At 36.3% G+C, this 16,543-nt stretch overlaps 1 protein-coding gene across 1 annotated transcript; it reads left to right on the top strand.

The window, feature by feature from the left end:
* Positions 1 to 8,363: 8,363 nt before the first annotated feature.
* Positions 8,364 to 14,980, top strand: LOC107804980 (DNA-directed RNA polymerase V subunit 5A-like). The gene is made up of 4 exons (XM_016628948.2): positions 8,364 to 8,756; positions 10,877 to 11,053; positions 11,483 to 11,596; positions 14,517 to 14,980. The coding sequence occupies exons 1-4, from the start codon at positions 8,487 to 8,489 to the stop codon at positions 14,640 to 14,642; spliced, it is 687 nt and encodes a 228-aa protein (XP_016484434.1). The 5' UTR covers positions 8,364 to 8,486; the 3' UTR covers positions 14,643 to 14,980.
* The last annotated feature ends 1,563 nt before the right edge of the window (positions 14,981 to 16,543 follow it).

Here is a 16,543-nt window from a genome sequence, read left to right as displayed (position 1 = left end):
ATAATGTAGCGGTGCACTGTTAGGTAACTGTGTTCTTCTTTGATTATTACAATATACCGTTGCAGTATATTGTAAACTATAATAGTATATTGTTGCAGTATAACTATATACTCCTACAACGTATTGTATACCATAGCGGTATACTGTAGTTGTATTCTTCTTCGATTTTCAGCTGAAAATTTCGATCTCAATCACCTCAAATTAGCTCCAAATACTATCAAATTTCAGTATGAACTTCCAAAAGGTACTATAAGCAATATTTAACGGCATCCACTCTGAATCAAACAAGAAATCTTCAATTGACGTTTACAGCACACTAGTGGAGCTCACAACACGGAAAAATTGAATTGGAAAAAAGAAGAATAAATAAATAAATTCTTGCTTGTTTAGTTGGAAAATAGCTCCTAGTTTATTATCCTACTTGCTACTAGCGTTAACGCTTATTATAGGTGGTGGCAACGCCACAAACATTATGTGGAGAGAGAACTTTTATGGTATCTCTCTTTTTTCCATAGAAGATGAAACGGTTGATGGATAAGCTTCTTCCTCGTTAATGGTGTCCAAACATTTTCTTAGCAGACCTTAATTCACCACAGGGATGAACTTTTTCTTCTGTTGAGAACCTCATCTTAGCTAGGTGTTATAGTGAAAAAACCGGATAAATAGTTTGGGCCCTGTGGATAGAAGTAGTAAATAATTTGGATCTGAGCATTAAAGGATAAATAGTTTAGAATTAATGGGTATAAAATGAGATTTTTCTCTTAAAATTCCGGATCGAAGATTTGAATTCTTAAATTTTAAACTTGCAAATATGAAAATTGACTAAATATTAAATAATTCTTAAAAAATGGATATGTTTTAAATATGATACTATAAGCGACTCCATGCTTATCCTTTTTGGGGTAAAATATCACGAGCTAGCCAGTTTTCGGACTGGTTATTTAAAAATAGCCAGCATTTGTCAAATCATTCAAAAATAGTCATTATTTTGCTGTAATAGAGATCGGTCCAGCATAATATACTGGAGTTCGATGCATATGTGCATGAACTTCCAACATATTATGCTGGACCGGTATACTTTGCTGGCTTCAGTATAATATACTGGAGTTCCAGTATATTATGGTGGAGTATTTTTCGGATTTTGAACAGTGTTTTCGTTAAAATTTATCTTTACATAAAAATTGGCTAAAATTTGATGACTTTTGAAACTGTGGCTATTTTTGAATGATCACTTGTAAATCTAGCTATTTTTGGATTTCTCCTTTTTTTGGGGTAATTGTTTAGTAAATAATTCTTTTTTTAATTTTTCTTACGACTTATGGACTTTTAAAATTATGATTCAAAAATCTCTTTTGAGCAAATTAAAAATCTTACGAGAAATGTTATACCAAAATCTATGATTTTATAAGTTAGTTGCAAACATTAGAAAGCGGTTTTTAGTAATATACGCACAAATAGTAGACCCGAGTCTAACATTGTTTGAAAGGAAAATTCTTCAAGGGCTATATTTCCACATTTTTCACAAATATTAGACTCGAGTCTAACATTATTTGAAAGGATAATTCTTCAAGGGCTATATTTGCACAACTTTCAAAAATATGGATAAAATCTGAATGATGGTCTAAGAAGGATATTTGTGTAAATCAGACCAACTAAATAGATTATACTCTCCATTTTTGTCCACAAATAATTATTCATTAAATGGGCAATTCCACAAATAGAGCTATTTCTGTACTGGGGACAATTTTTAAGCTCCTGTTTGGCAATAGATTTTGGCTTTATTTTTTCAAAAAAATTAAAAATATTATTTGTTTATAAAATATGATCTTTTGGGGGGGAAAAATTCAAAAAAATTCAAGTTCTCAAATTCTGGTTTAGGGCAATTTTTGGGCGAAATTTTTTCTTCTACTAACAAAACTTCAATTTTTCTTCAAATAAAATGCATATCTTAACATATCTTCAACTTTCAAAAATTATTTTTGAAGGCAACTTCAAAAAATTATTTTTAAGTTTCAATCAAATCTCTGTTCAAACGCTACCTAAGTATCAACACGAAAATAGCTTATATGAGAAACTTTCAGAAACCATTAGTGGTTATTAGCTAGTTGTAGCTACCATTTATTATATTACTTCCTATAGCTATGTTTTCAGGTTTTTTAGAGTGTATTCGATGTATTTAAGTTATTGTATTCATGAATACAGTAGCATTTCTAGGCCTGAAACAGGGAATTACAGCTAGACATATTATTGTATTCGACTGTATTCACGATATGTATTTGTGAATACAGTAACGTAAATAGCGCAATTCATAGTTTATTCAACTGTTTTTAAAAGGAAAGTTAATCAATTAACATAATAGACTTCTAATATAACTCAACAAACTCAATTATACCACACACAACTTGTATTTCCAGTTATAAAAAATATTCTCAGCCGAAAAATACCCCAAAAATATAGCAATCTTCAGAGAAAATATGTTGAATATTTTTTCCAGCCGATAAATACAACAAAAATAGAACAATTTGAATGCATATATACATCTGAATACATAAATTATATTAATTAAAAAAATATATGAATACATTCATGGAATACAATGAGACAGTAAATACAATAAAATACATGGAAGATAGCGATATACATTGAAATATATTAACAGAAAATTCGCGATTCTGACTTGATACATTGTTGCTTTATTGTCTTATTTATTATTTGGTGGCTGTCATAATTTTTGGTTATAAAAGGAACACCAGAATTTACGAGGTTCGGCCAATTTTGCCTACTTCCTCGGACACAACCAATATTTTATTCCACTCCAAAAATACAAGTGAAATAATACTAAAGAGAAAAGATACAAATGCCTTAAGAAGATAAGAAGGCAAATGAGATGTATATTTAAATCCTAAACATTAGGCCTTCTTTTATAAGGTGAAGTACCAACCCAATTTACTTCCCAACGATGTGGGATATTGACATATTCAACAAATCTCCACCTTGGCAAAATTCTACATCTTTAATTCTCTCTTAATAACAAATTTTGGTTGTATCTTCATCTTCAATCTTCAGTGTTCAACAATGTTGATCAAATCCAAACAATGTTGAAACTTGACCGCAGTCACCACTTTTGTCAGCATATCAGCAGGATTCTCCGTAGTATGAATTTTCTTCACCGTGACTCCACTTTCTTCTATAATTTCTCGTACGAAATGATACCGAACATTAATGTGCTTCGCCCTTGCATGATAAACTTGACTCTTCGCTAATTGAATAGCACTTTGACTATCACAAAAAATTGTAATACTTTTTTGTCCAATACCAAGCTTCTTTAGCAACCCCTGAAGCCAAATTGCCTCATTCACAGCCTCTGTAATAGCCATGTACTCTGCCTCTGTTGTAGACAAAGCAACTGTTGACTGCAAAGTAGACTTCCAACTAACTGGTGCTCTTACAAAAGTAAACACATAACTAGTAGTTGATCTTCGTTTGTCCAGATCACCCGCAAAATCTGAGTCACAATATCCAACTACAGATTGATTGCCTTCTTGCTCCTGCTCAAAAACTAACCCAACATCTATAGTATTATGAATATACTGTAGAATCCATTTCATAGCTTGCCAATGCTCCTTTCCTGGATTATGCATATATCTGCTAATAACTCCAACAGCTTGTGAAATGTCAGGTCCTGTACATACCATTGCATACATCAAGCTACCAACATCATTTGCGTATGGTACCTTTGACATATACTCTCGTTCAGCTTCATCTTTTGGCGACATAGTAGTACTTAGCTTAAAATGGGGAGCAAGTGGAGTAGCAACTGGCTTAGTTTTTTCATCTATGCCAAAACATTGTAGTACTCTTTTCAAATATTCTTTCTGAGATAAACAAAGTTTTTTTGAACGTCTATCTCTTATTATCTCCATGCCAAGAATTTTCTTTGCCTCACCCAGATCCTTCATCTCAAACTCCTTCTTCAGTTGAATCTTCAACTTATCAATTTCTTCCGAATTCTTGGAAGCTATCAACATATCATCAACATATAGGAGAAGATATATAAAGGAACTATCTTTAAGCTTGCGCAAATACACACAATGATCGTACTTGCTTCTCTTGTACCCTTGCCACAACATAAACTTGTCAAATTGTTTGTACCATTATCTAGAAGATTGTTTCAATCTGTACAATGATTTTTCAAGTTTGCACACCATATTTTCCTTTCCAGCAACTTTGAATCCTTCTGGCTGGGTCATGTAGATTTCCTCCTCCAAGTTTCCATGTAAAATCGTGGTTTTACATCCATCTGAACTAGTTCCAAATCCAACTGTGCTACCAAAGCCAACATAATTCTAATGGAGGAATGTTTTACAACTGGAGAAAACACTTCATTGTAATCAATTCCCTCCTTTTGAGCATATCCTTTGGCCACCAATCTTGCTTTGTAGCGAATATCTTCTTGGTTAGGAAATCCTTCTTTCTTTGTAAATACCCATTTGCACCCAATTACTTTCTTTCCCTTCGGGAGATTGGCCAATCTCCATGTATGATTCTGATGAAGGGACTGTATTTCATCATTCATGGCAATCCTCCACTTACCTTCTTCTGAACTTTGGACTGCGTCTTTATAAGTGGTAGGAACATCATCAACTACAATTGAGGCGACACAAACAACCGTCTCTATAAGACGAACAAGTTTTGTTATTGTCCTTTTTAGCCTGCTAGTTGCAATTGATTCAAACTATTATTGAGATTCCTGAGTTGGAATCTCCTTCTCTACGGCTCTTCTTCCAGAGGATAATCTTCATTTGTTTCCTCTTCTGTTTTTTGTGTAGGAAAAATAAATTTTCCCTCAAACTCCACCTGCTTAGAAGCACCCTCATTTTGTTTGGTATCTTCTGTTACCTTATTTACCATAGCAGATTCATTAAAGGTAACATCCCTGCTGAATATTACTTTCTTTGTCATAGGACACTATAAGCGATATCCTTTGACTCCAGAAGTAATCCCCATAAAATAGCCTTCTTTGCCCTTGGATCCAATTTTGACTCTGTCACATGATAATATGCAGTTGAGCCAAACACGTGCAAAGAGTCATAATCTACAGCAGGCTTTCCATACCATTTTTCAAATGGTGTTTTGCCATCAATAGCAGTAGATGGTAAGCGATTAATGAGGTGGCATGAATATATAACTGCCTCAGCTCAAAATTCTTTGCCCAAGACAGCATTAGACAACATACATCGTACCTTCTCCAGCAAGGTCCGGTTCATACGTTCTGCCACTCCATTCTGTTGTGGTGTATGTCTGATAGTGAAGTGTCGGACGATGCCATCATTTTCACATACCTTATTAAAATGATCATTTTTGTATTCACCTCCATTGTCTGTGTGAATACACTTGATCCTCCTGCCTGTTTGATTCTCCACCATCGTCTTCCATTTGAGAAAAATTCCCAACACTTCATCTTTGCTCTTCATTATATACACCCACACTCTTCGGGAAAAATCATCAACAAAGGTTACAAAATAGTGCTTCCCACCCAATGAAGGTATTTTGGAAGGACTCCAAACATCAGAGTGTACATAATCCAATATGCCTTTAGTATTATGGATCGTTGTACCAAATTTAACCCTTGTCTGTTTCCCTTTGATACAATGCTCGCAAAACTCCAAGTTGTAAGCCTTTACTCCTTTTAACAATCCTTGATCTGATAGAGTTTTTAAGGATTTTCCTCCAGCATATCCCAAGTGCATGTACCATAGTCTGGTTGCTTCTGCCTCTTTTTCATCACTGGATGTTACTGTCGTTGTCCCAATAACTGTACTACCGCGATAACAGTACATGTTATTGTTCTTCCGATTGGCCTTCATTACCACTAGTGCACCAGAGCATACTCTCATCACTCCATTTTCTACAATGATTTTGAACCCTTTTGATTCTAGGGCTCCCACAAAGATGAGAATTTTTTTCAAACCCGATACATATCGAACATCTGTTAATGTTTTGATCATTCCATCATGGTTCCTTAATCATATTGAACCAATGCCATATGAGGTAAAAGGGTTGTTATCCGATGTGTGGACAACTCCATATTCTCCTTCTTGAAAATCCACGAACCAGTCATTGTTGGGACACATATGATAGCTACAAGCCGAATCCATCAACCATATGTCTGATGATGTTGATGGCTCTGTTGTAACTAATGAGAAGTCTGAATCATCACCATCCTGCATTTGAATCCATAATGGCATTTCCATTGTTATGTTTGGCCTTATTCTTCAACTTCGGACAATCTTTCTTCTAGTGCCCATTTTCTCGACAAAAGGCATATTCATCTTTGCTGGGTCTAGATCTTGACTTGGATCTTCCTTTCTTTGTCATAGTTTGATTTTGAGGACGACCCCTCATAACTAGTGCTTCTCCTTCTCCGCCCTTCTGTTTTTCTTCCTTTCTTTATTCATAGCTGTACAAAGCCGAACAAAGTTCTCTAAGAGAAATTTCATCATTTTCATGGAGTAGAGTAGTTTCAAGATGCTCGTACTCATCAGGAAGTGACCCCAACAACATCAAAGCCAAGTCACTATCATCAAAAGTTGTATCAATATTTTGCAAATCTGTGACCAACTTATTGAAACTGGTGATATGTTCATTCATCGTGGTACCAGGAACATAGGTGAAGCGAAACAGTCTCTTCTTCTTGTACAATTTATTTTGACTATTTTTCTTCAAATATTTATCCTCCAGTGCGTTCCATAATTTACTTGCAGAAGTTTCCTTTGTGTATGAATATTTTTGCTCTCTAGCAAGGTATGATCGAATGGTACCGCAAGCAACACGGTTGATAATTCTCCAATCTTCTTCTCCAATAACATTTGTCTTGTTTCTTCAATGGCAAGATCTAGCCCTTGTTGAAAAAGGACATCTAGAACCTCGCCTTGCCACATCCCAAAATGTCCTGACCTGTCAAAAATTTCTACCGCAAATTTCGCATTTGACACAATTCTTGTCATAAGCGAAGATGCCAATGATGACGTATTGTTGACATTTGATGTAGATTCTTCTTGTTTATTATCTCCCATCTTTGACACAAATATTATTTAATAGCTGACGACACAAATCAAGATTATTTCCTTTTTGGTGTGGAAGATCAGACTAAGCTGCAACCACAGAGCATAAGACAGAACCTTGACTCAGTTACCAAGATAAATCTTTTCTGATGTGGAAGATCAGACTATGCTGCAACCACAGAGAATACTTAGACAGTACCTTGGCTCTGATACCAATTGTTGCGGAAGCCAAATATATATAGTGTGAATGAGTCACAACTACTATACCAAAAATCATGACAACCACCAAATAATAAATAAGACAATAAAGCAATAATAAAAGGAACACTAGAATTTACGAGGTTCGGCTAATTTTGCCTACTTCCTCGGACACAACCAATATTTTATTCCACTCCAAAAATACAAGTGAAATAATACTAAAGAGAGAAGATACAAATGCCTTAAGAAGATAAGAAGGCAAATGAGAGGTGTATTTAAATCCTAAACATTAGGCCTTCTTTTATAGGGTGAAGTACCAACCCATTTTACTTCCCAACCGATGTGGAATATTGACATATTCAACATATATCACTGTTCCCGTTTCAATCAAGAACCTAGTCCAAAGAGATCTAGGAAGCACAGTAGAATTTGAAAATTTTGCGAGACAATGGAGATGAATTATGGAAACGTCACTGTTCTCTCATGGAAAACTTGTTAACAATTATGGAAGAAAGCGAGGGAGCAGGGAAAAATCCACTGCAATTAACGAAAAATATCGATATCTTGTGGGGAGAGATTGGTTTTGGCTAAAAGGTCTTCAAATACAGTGAAGAATGACATGTGGACTTTTTTGATCAAGAACCCAGTATCTTGTGGGGAGAGATTGGTTTTGGCTAAAAGGTCTTCAAATACAGTGAAGACTGACATGTGGACTTCTTCTTTGATCAAGAACCCAGTCCATGAGGAACTAAATGCTCGGGTAGGGACTGGTAAGATTCTCTAAAATCTCAAAATCCTAGTATTTGATAAGCTGGCGTTAAGAGAGATGGTGAAGACAAATCTGAAAGAATGAGAGAAAAAAATAATAGAAAGCGTATTTTATGGCTTAAGGGTAGAAGATGATCATAAATAGATATTTGGATATAAAAATCAAAAGGTAGCTATGAATTATAATTTTTTAAAAGAATATTTATTTAAAATAAATAAGGTATCGACATTTAACCACCCGATCTATAATACCTCCGGGACCCGGCCCAATAGCCCATCCCTCGTTGGTAAAGAAGTAAATAAAAGAAACTTCGCTGCCCAATTGTTATTAATTTTAAAAAAATACAGATTATTCTTCTGCTGTAGTAAGACAGAATTCTTCTACTCGCTCAGTTGCATAAACCCCACCGATAACCTGCCTACAAAGGCAAAGAAGAGTAGAAAAATCAAACCCAAATGGATCTTAATGGGTTTGCAGCCATGGACATGGATGCTGAAAATCTTGGTCCCTGTTTAACCAGCTTTGTAGATGATGGTACTGTTGAGAGTCACAGGTACTTCCTTGCGCGCAGAACTGTGCTCGAAATGCTTAAAGACCGTGGTTTTGCAATACCCAATTCGGAAATTGAGTCTACACTTGAAGAATTCAGAGAAAAATTTGGTCAAAAACCCGATATTGAGCGCCTCAGAATCTCTTCCATGCATAGGAATGACCTTTCCAATAAGGTTTGTTCACTTAACCCCTCCTCTCTCCTTTTTTAAATCACATGTTTTTCACCTTCTTGTACTGAAAAAATTGTTTCAAGATTCAGTCTTTTGCCTCACTAAGTCACCTGTTTTTAGCTTCTTGTAGTGAAATATTGTCCAAAGTTTCAGTCTTTTTTGTCTCATTAAAGAAAGATTATCTCGTTTTGGAGAACTGTTGGATTCTTTTCTTTTGGTAGTGAGTGAAATTAGGGGAATAATTAAGCTTGTTATGTTAGGTTTATAACTTTAAAGTAATTTCTTACCATCTGCCTAAGCCTTGGCGGTCAGAGTTACCCGGTACCTCTGCTAGTGAAATGTAGCATGTTCCTGGTGTAATACTCGAGGTTCACAAAAGCTAGCCCGGGATATCGCCACACTAAATCACCTGTTTTAGCTTCTTGTAGTTGAAATTTATAATCTAAAGTTTCAGTCTTTTGCCTCTTTAAAGAAAGTTCTGTCTCATTTAAGGGAACTTTGAGTTCTTTTCTTTTGGTTGTGAGGGAAATTTGGGGAATGATTAAGCTTGTTATGTTTTTTCTAATGACCGAGAAATCCCTTTTCCACTTAAATACCAGAGTTCGTTCGCTTGGCGCATGGCTGTTATGTTTGGTTTATAACCTGAAAACGAGTTTTATCCATCTGCCTACCATGCTGAGTAATCTGGTAGTTGTGCTGGTGGGAGGCGGAAGATGCCAAGTGTAATAGTCGAGATTCAAGAAAGCTGGCTCGGAATACCTCCATATCAAAAAGGATAATAACGTTATTAATAATAACTTGAAAGCAAGCTGCATTTGTTTTTGGGTAAATATTCTTTCTGTTGGTTGTGTGGATGATAATAGATAATATTGGGAGAAAGTGCTTTTAAGTTGTACTTCCCCTCCCATTTTAGATGGATATTATTACTATGTGGGGGAGTCAACAAGTTCCTTTTTTTCCCTAGGACTTTCTAAACATTCTATTCTGAGAATTTTTGATTGATAGTACTTTTATATAGTTTCTGAATATGCCAATTTGTTTTCAAGAATTGAGGAATCAATGTCCAAATCCACACTGAATATTAGATTTCATCACATTCTCTTTTCTGTTAGAGGGAGTTCCCTTTTATGAGGAAGTAAAACTGTGATTGGAGGTAGAATCGATAATTCAAAATTTTTTTGTTATCAAACTTTTTGTCGTACTTCATATATCGAGCTGCTTTCATGAAATGACTGGTCTATATGTGTGTATATCTAGGGATTACATCTATTCTATAAAATGGTCAATTATTGGATAGCAAAGGTGGAATGTAAAGATTATTTGACTAGAAACTTCTACATGCTTCATAATGCATTGAGTCGGCCTAGCTAGTAGTATTGCGGCATAATATTTTGCCTTTGGATTCCTTAGATCTAACACTACAAGCTACTTTCTCTGTGTTGCTTTATTGTGTCAGTTTATGTATCAGAAGCGATACTTCCGTGATAATTAGAAGCAGCCTAAAATAAAGCTTGAGTGGCAGTTTCTTACGAGCATTTTTATTAGAAACCTCTGGACCAACTCAAGAGGGCAGGGTATTTGAATTTTAGATACCTTAGATACCTGAGCTGAGGGTACTGTGTTTATGGAAAAATCTGATTACACTATAAGCTGGTTTAGCCAATTCTTTCATTGAGTATGAATTTTGATGTAGTGAAAACTGATATATGTATATAATTATGCTTTACTTTTGGCTTTCAAGTATGGAAATGAACTTCTAAAATGTGCAAAATCAAGTTTCTCATTTTCAGTTCATATATCTGCAAATACCTTGTTGATTACTGCTAAAAATACATCAATTCTGTTAAGTTTAATGGATTTTATGTGAAGAGAATGTGTTCTATGCATGCATAAGTCTTCTTATGGAAATTTTGAGGCTCGGCTGAGTTCGATAAAACATATGGAAACTCAAATCATCAAAATTTGGGAAGCCAAGAAAATTGTTGTTGGTAACAAATGGTAGTATCCTAACTGGGTAGATGCCTCAGCATTTTGGAAGATGGTATCTGATGAAGGGACTATGAACTTTACATGCATATACTTCATAGATTTATTAACTTCTTACATATTTGAACTGGTTGCAGGTTTTGGTAATCTTTTGTGGGCCAAATGCCGTGAAAGTAAATGTCATTCGCAGCATTTTAACTCAAATCATGAACAAGGAATCTTTGAGTAGGCTGCTATTAATCATTCAGAAACCAATGACCGCTCCAGCTATGAAAGCTGTGGAACTCCTCCCATTTAAAGTTGAAATTTTCCAGGTAAAGTATGTGTTTCTTATTGCTGTTTTTGGTATGAACAGTTCTATTGTGTGGAATAAAATGGGGTATTTACTAGTTTGTTAATTAAGATTCGTTCTGCATTTGCTTTAGATATGCTTGACAAATGAGGTTATATCTCACAATGAATAATGATTTTTATCATTGGTTATTTAATCAACCCCCCCCCCCCCCCCCAAATTATTGTTTCCAAGACAAGTCCCAAGCTTCATGTTTTTCATCTGATGAAGGTTCCATGGTATTTGGTCAAAGTTTCTTTTCCTTCTCTAGCTTTTATTAATCATAGCTCTTATTTGGTCAAAGGACTAAAAATGCTTTAGTTCAGGACAAAAAGTGAATTTTATGCAAGCAATTAACTTATGTTTCAGCAATATGCTAAGCTGTTTGGCTCTTTTTTGCAAACTCTTTCAGATCACAGACTTGCTTGTCAATATCACAAAACATGTTTTAAAGCCAAAGCATGAGTTGTTGAACAATGAAGAGAAAGAGAAGCTGTTAAAGAAGTACAACCTGGAAGAGAAACAGGTTCGCCCTTGACTGCCTTTGAATTTGCAGAAACATGCCTGTATATTGGTATAACTGTGCATCTACTTAGTGTATCTATTTAACTGAAGCTTGATTCGTAGCTTCCTCTGTTGAATTTAGCCAGATAAAAGATCCTATCATGTTTTTTCCTGTAGCTTTACTCGAACAAGGACTTGCTGTTAAATTTCCTAAAGGCAAATATCATGTTCTCATACATTTTATAACCCATAATCTGGTAGGATCAATATCACCTTGACGTCGTCGGAGTAATTATTGGCATCTAGGCTTCACAGTCAATAAAAGTCAGTTTTTTTTGCTCGCAACGGGATGGTTGAGTGGTTGAAATAAATAGAAGTAACAACCTGGAGATTCCAGGCTTAACTACAATTCTAAGTGTGAGCCCATTTTCTTCAGTACTGGTGGGGGGTTTATACGGCACTAGTACAAGTTGACTGTAACAAGCCAGCAGGTCGATTATTCGAAGTGCATGCAAGCTTGTCCGGGCACCACTACCATGAAAGAGAAGTCCAGTCAATTTTAACTTAGTGGAAAATCAAAGAGGTGATTAGCATGTTCCCACATGTCTGTTCATGTTGCTTTATGTATAAACTAGGGTACTGCAGCTGGTGGTTTTGGTTATCTTCGAGGGTATAGCTACAATAGATAAAAGTTGGTCAAGCTTAATAACTCAAAACAGTGTCAAAACAATTCTATCAGTATTTATAGAAATCTGTTCATCTCGCCCTTGTTCTCTTTATTTATCCCTTGTCTGCTAGCCTAAGTACTTCCAGAGCCACAGTGAGGTAGAAGGAACTTTATTGCCCATGGAAAGTACCTAGGAGACTAAAGCAGATCTGTAGAATCGTTCCACTGTGCATCCTATGGACATTATGGTTGGAGAGGAACACAGCTTGTTTCGAAGGGCATAGAAATCACATTATTAGAATTAAGAATAAATATATTCATAATCTGTATTATTGGTGTAAATGCAGCCCATTAAGAAATCTGGATCAGTATATTAAATCCTCGGACTTGCTAGGAGGGATAGAGATAGAAGGTGGATGATGTTGTTTGGGATGTTTTTTGTATCTTGTATCTTTTTGTACCATCTAGCGCGTGCGGAGGAGAAGCTCAGATGCCCCGGTTAAGAGGTGTGAGCAGTTGACTTTGGCAGGTATGAGAAAAGATAGACGGCGGCCTAAGAAGGATTGGGGCGAGGTGATCAGGCAGGACATGGCGCAGCTTCAGATTTCCGAGGACATGGTTCTTGATTGGAAGGTGTGGAGGTCGAGCATTAGGGTTGAAGGTTAGAGGGTAGTCGAGCGTTTTTCTACTTTGTATCAGTTGGTCTGATAGTGTTTTGTCTAGGACTGCTTGCAGCTTATGTTGTGTTCACACTATTTTTCCTCTTTTGATAGTACTATGCTCTTGCTTTTCCATCTATTTGCTGTCTCTTACGATGCTGATATTATTTTTTTGGTTTCCGTTGTTGTTATGGACCTATTGTCTCTTTTCATTTTCTTGAGCCAAGGGTCTTTCGGAAACAGCCTCTCTACCCTCCGGGGTAGGGGTAAGGTCTGCCTCTATCCTCCTCAGACCTCACTAGTGGGATTTTACTAGGTGGTTATTGTTGTTGTTGTATCTTTTTGTACCATCTTGGCACCCTTTTAATAAACTTTTACCTTTCTAAAAAAGAAATCTACTAGAATTTGGACTGTCCAATCTGTGTTGCGAAAAACATTTACACTGCAAAACTATCTTGCTGAGAGAAGCTAAGACATACTCAGGCAGTAATTTGTCTGTTATTCGATCAATCAATCAGCTATTCCTCAGTCCTCACCCACAAACTAGACTGTCGCTTCTATGAATCCTCCATGCGCACTCACACATACACACACTACCACCAAAATAACAACTACAACAATAGCATGTGTGGTGTGTATGTATATATACACATATGTTCCATCTGAAGAATTTTTTATTTTAGTTCAGGGTTCCTCGTCTCCCTTTTCTTTTAGAATTAGGAAAGGGGGAGGTTGTGGAGGTACAACCAATTAACAGAATTTTTTTTATTAAATCAAAAGCAGAGGACTATTTTCCTTTAAGGCTTCAACATTAAGACTATTAAGATGACAACAACAACAACAACCCAGTGTGGTCCCACAAGTGATTACGATTATTAAGACATGTTACTTATTAATCCTTAGGTGAAGTTGTGGCTATACTAACACATATGTTACTGCTTAAAGAGTTTAATCTAGTTTCATTTTGGAAATTTTTATGCTTTGATGAAGTCATCAATATATTGTTAAGAATGTTGTGTTTCTTTCAGCTGTTATTTTAGGCAGGATCCCAGATACTATGGCACTTTGAGCCAAGACCTAGAATTCTTTTGCATACAGTAATGTCGTAAAGGAGGTTAATACCAGAAGATTTCTAATACTTACTTTCTTGATAGGTGCCTTCTAATACTTATCTTTTTATAAGAAGATTGTTAGTTTAATGTAGAAGAGCAGTGTTAGTGACTTCTCTGCATTTTTCTAAAAAAAAACTGTATGTTCGTCATTATCCCTTTACTGTGAGGGATAATGACTCAAATACTGTTCTAAAGCTTTTAATTTAGGTATTTATAGACTGTTGCCTTTTTCTATATGCGGGAGACGGTGCTTGCCTCGTCTCTCAATTGAAACCGCAGTACCTATCATCAGATGTTAATATCTAGGACCTTAGGTGTACAGACAGGTTTTTGCCTTCAACGTATGCAGAACAATCCCTTGCTGTGCATTCTCTTTAATGATCTCAATCAGATATTCGTAGTACATATGCACTTCAATCTACCACTCTTACCTTCGACCATTATCAATGTAGTTTCGTTTATCTAACTGTTGCTGAGTAATGTACTCGTGTTGATGTTTTCCAGCTGCCGAGGATGTCTCAGAAGGATGCAATTGCTCGGTACTATGGACTTGAGAAGGGGCAGGTGGTGAAGGTCACATACAGCAGTGAAATCATCGAGACACATGTTACATATCGTTGTGTCTGGTAATGCGACTATGTTGTAAATCCTTTCTAGCAGTCTTACTGTGTCGTACGTTAAATGAGCCTGCAGCAGCGTAACTTACCACAGCTTGTTCTGTTAAAAAGATGCTGGTTTAACTTTTCCTAACTCCCTCTTCCACCCCCCTGGGCTCCCTTCTCCACTTTAGCTCAAATGAAGAGCTTGTAGGTAGTATATTAGTATGCTTTGTCGTCGTTTCTCTGCATTTTGTATGCCCAGATTGTCTGTACTTCATACTATTGTGCTAATAGGGGTGGTGGCTACTCTAATTTGCAAAATTCGACCATGTTGGAATGTAATAGGAGCTTTAAAATAGCTTTTCTTAACTTTTTCATTTGTGAATCGTTGCTAACTTATATATTAGGGAAGAGTTTAATTTCGATACACTCCCAGTGTGAAACAGTTTTTACACAAATCACTTAAAGTGTAATTACAGTTAACTTGAATAATGTAGTAAAAGGTATTCCAAGATAGGGGAGGGATATGTGTCTTAATGTGTCGACTTTTAGTGGGGACTTTTGTCACAAAAGACATTTTATGTCACCTAATTTTTTTTTGGTAACTAAATAATTTTATTTACCAAGGAATATTTACATGTTGGTCCTCTCTATAGCCTGATCTGGACAATAGTCCTAGATTCAGCTATAGGATAGTAGTTTAACTCTAGTAGCCTTCCCTTCAATCGTATCTTCAAGTTCCCTCGACAATGTATTTCTTGTGTTAACAGTCGAGTGATTGTTGCAACATTTCTCTATTTTGCTTGAAAAATTCGTGCATTCCTCTCTTGCCATATATAGTATATGCTGCCAGCTAGTGTCATCCTGTAGATTTTAGCTTTGGAGCTTCTTCTTTTACAGTGTTGTTCAACCTACTCCAATTCATGATCCCAAGCCATCACTTACCTATGAATCCCCTGCCAGTCTAGCATTGCTGCCCATACTTGTGTCGAGAATGAGCATTTAAAGAATAGATGATCGATAGTTTCTTCCTTTGTGTTTCATAGTGAGCAGGTTGTATCTTCCATGTAGCCCCATCTCCTTCATCTGTCTCTTGTTAGTAGTCTTCTGTGCGCCCCAGGAATATAGTGAATATCCACTTAGGTAGCCCAGCATTATTGCATATCATCCTTCTCCATGGTACCTTACTAAACTCTCCTCTAAGTTTCAAGTACATGAAATAGATTGGAAGAAACAAGTTTAGAATCATTTACCTATAATTTGGGGAAGAACTTGCTCTAGGAAAATTGTCTCTTGGAGTTTAGGTTTTGAAAATTTGAAGGATGAATGAAAAATCCTGTCCAAGACCCTTTTACTCAGCTGTAGATATCGCATTTTGCGACCTGAGCTTCGCAAATGCGAAGCTCGCAATTGCGAAAGGGCTTCGAAATTTCACAATTCCTGCTGCCTTCGCAAATGCGAGGAAAGTGTCGCATTTGTGATCACAGACCTCGCAATTGCGGACAAATGATCGCAATTGCGATCAGTTCCCCTCCCAAACTCCCTACGCATTTGCGAACTATGCTGGCCAGCCTTTTAATCACATTTGCGACGAAAGGTTCGCAAATGTCGATCCTGTAGGGCTCGCAATTGCGATGCCTGATCTCGCAATTGCGAGATCAAATGCCTGCAACAGCTGGACCATACCGGCAATATTTTCCTAAGTCCAAAACACTCTGTGGCCTATCCAAAACTCACCCGAGCCCTTGGGCCTCCAAACTAAACATGCACACAAGTCTAAAAATATCATACGGATTTGCTCGTGCGATCAAATCGCCAAAATAACATCTTAAACAACGAATTTAACCCCAAAACTCATGAAATCCTTAAGAACATTGAAATTTCTATTTTCACAATCGGATGTCTGAATTACGTCAAATCAGTCCCGCTTCT

The sequence above is a fragment of the Nicotiana tabacum genome, chromosome 16 (assembly GCF_000715075.1).
Source record: "Nicotiana tabacum cultivar K326 chromosome 16, ASM71507v2, whole genome shotgun sequence".
Classification (NCBI taxonomy): domain Eukaryota; kingdom Viridiplantae; phylum Streptophyta; class Magnoliopsida; order Solanales; family Solanaceae; genus Nicotiana; species Nicotiana tabacum.
This window is presented reverse-complemented; position numbering and strand designations above follow the sequence as displayed.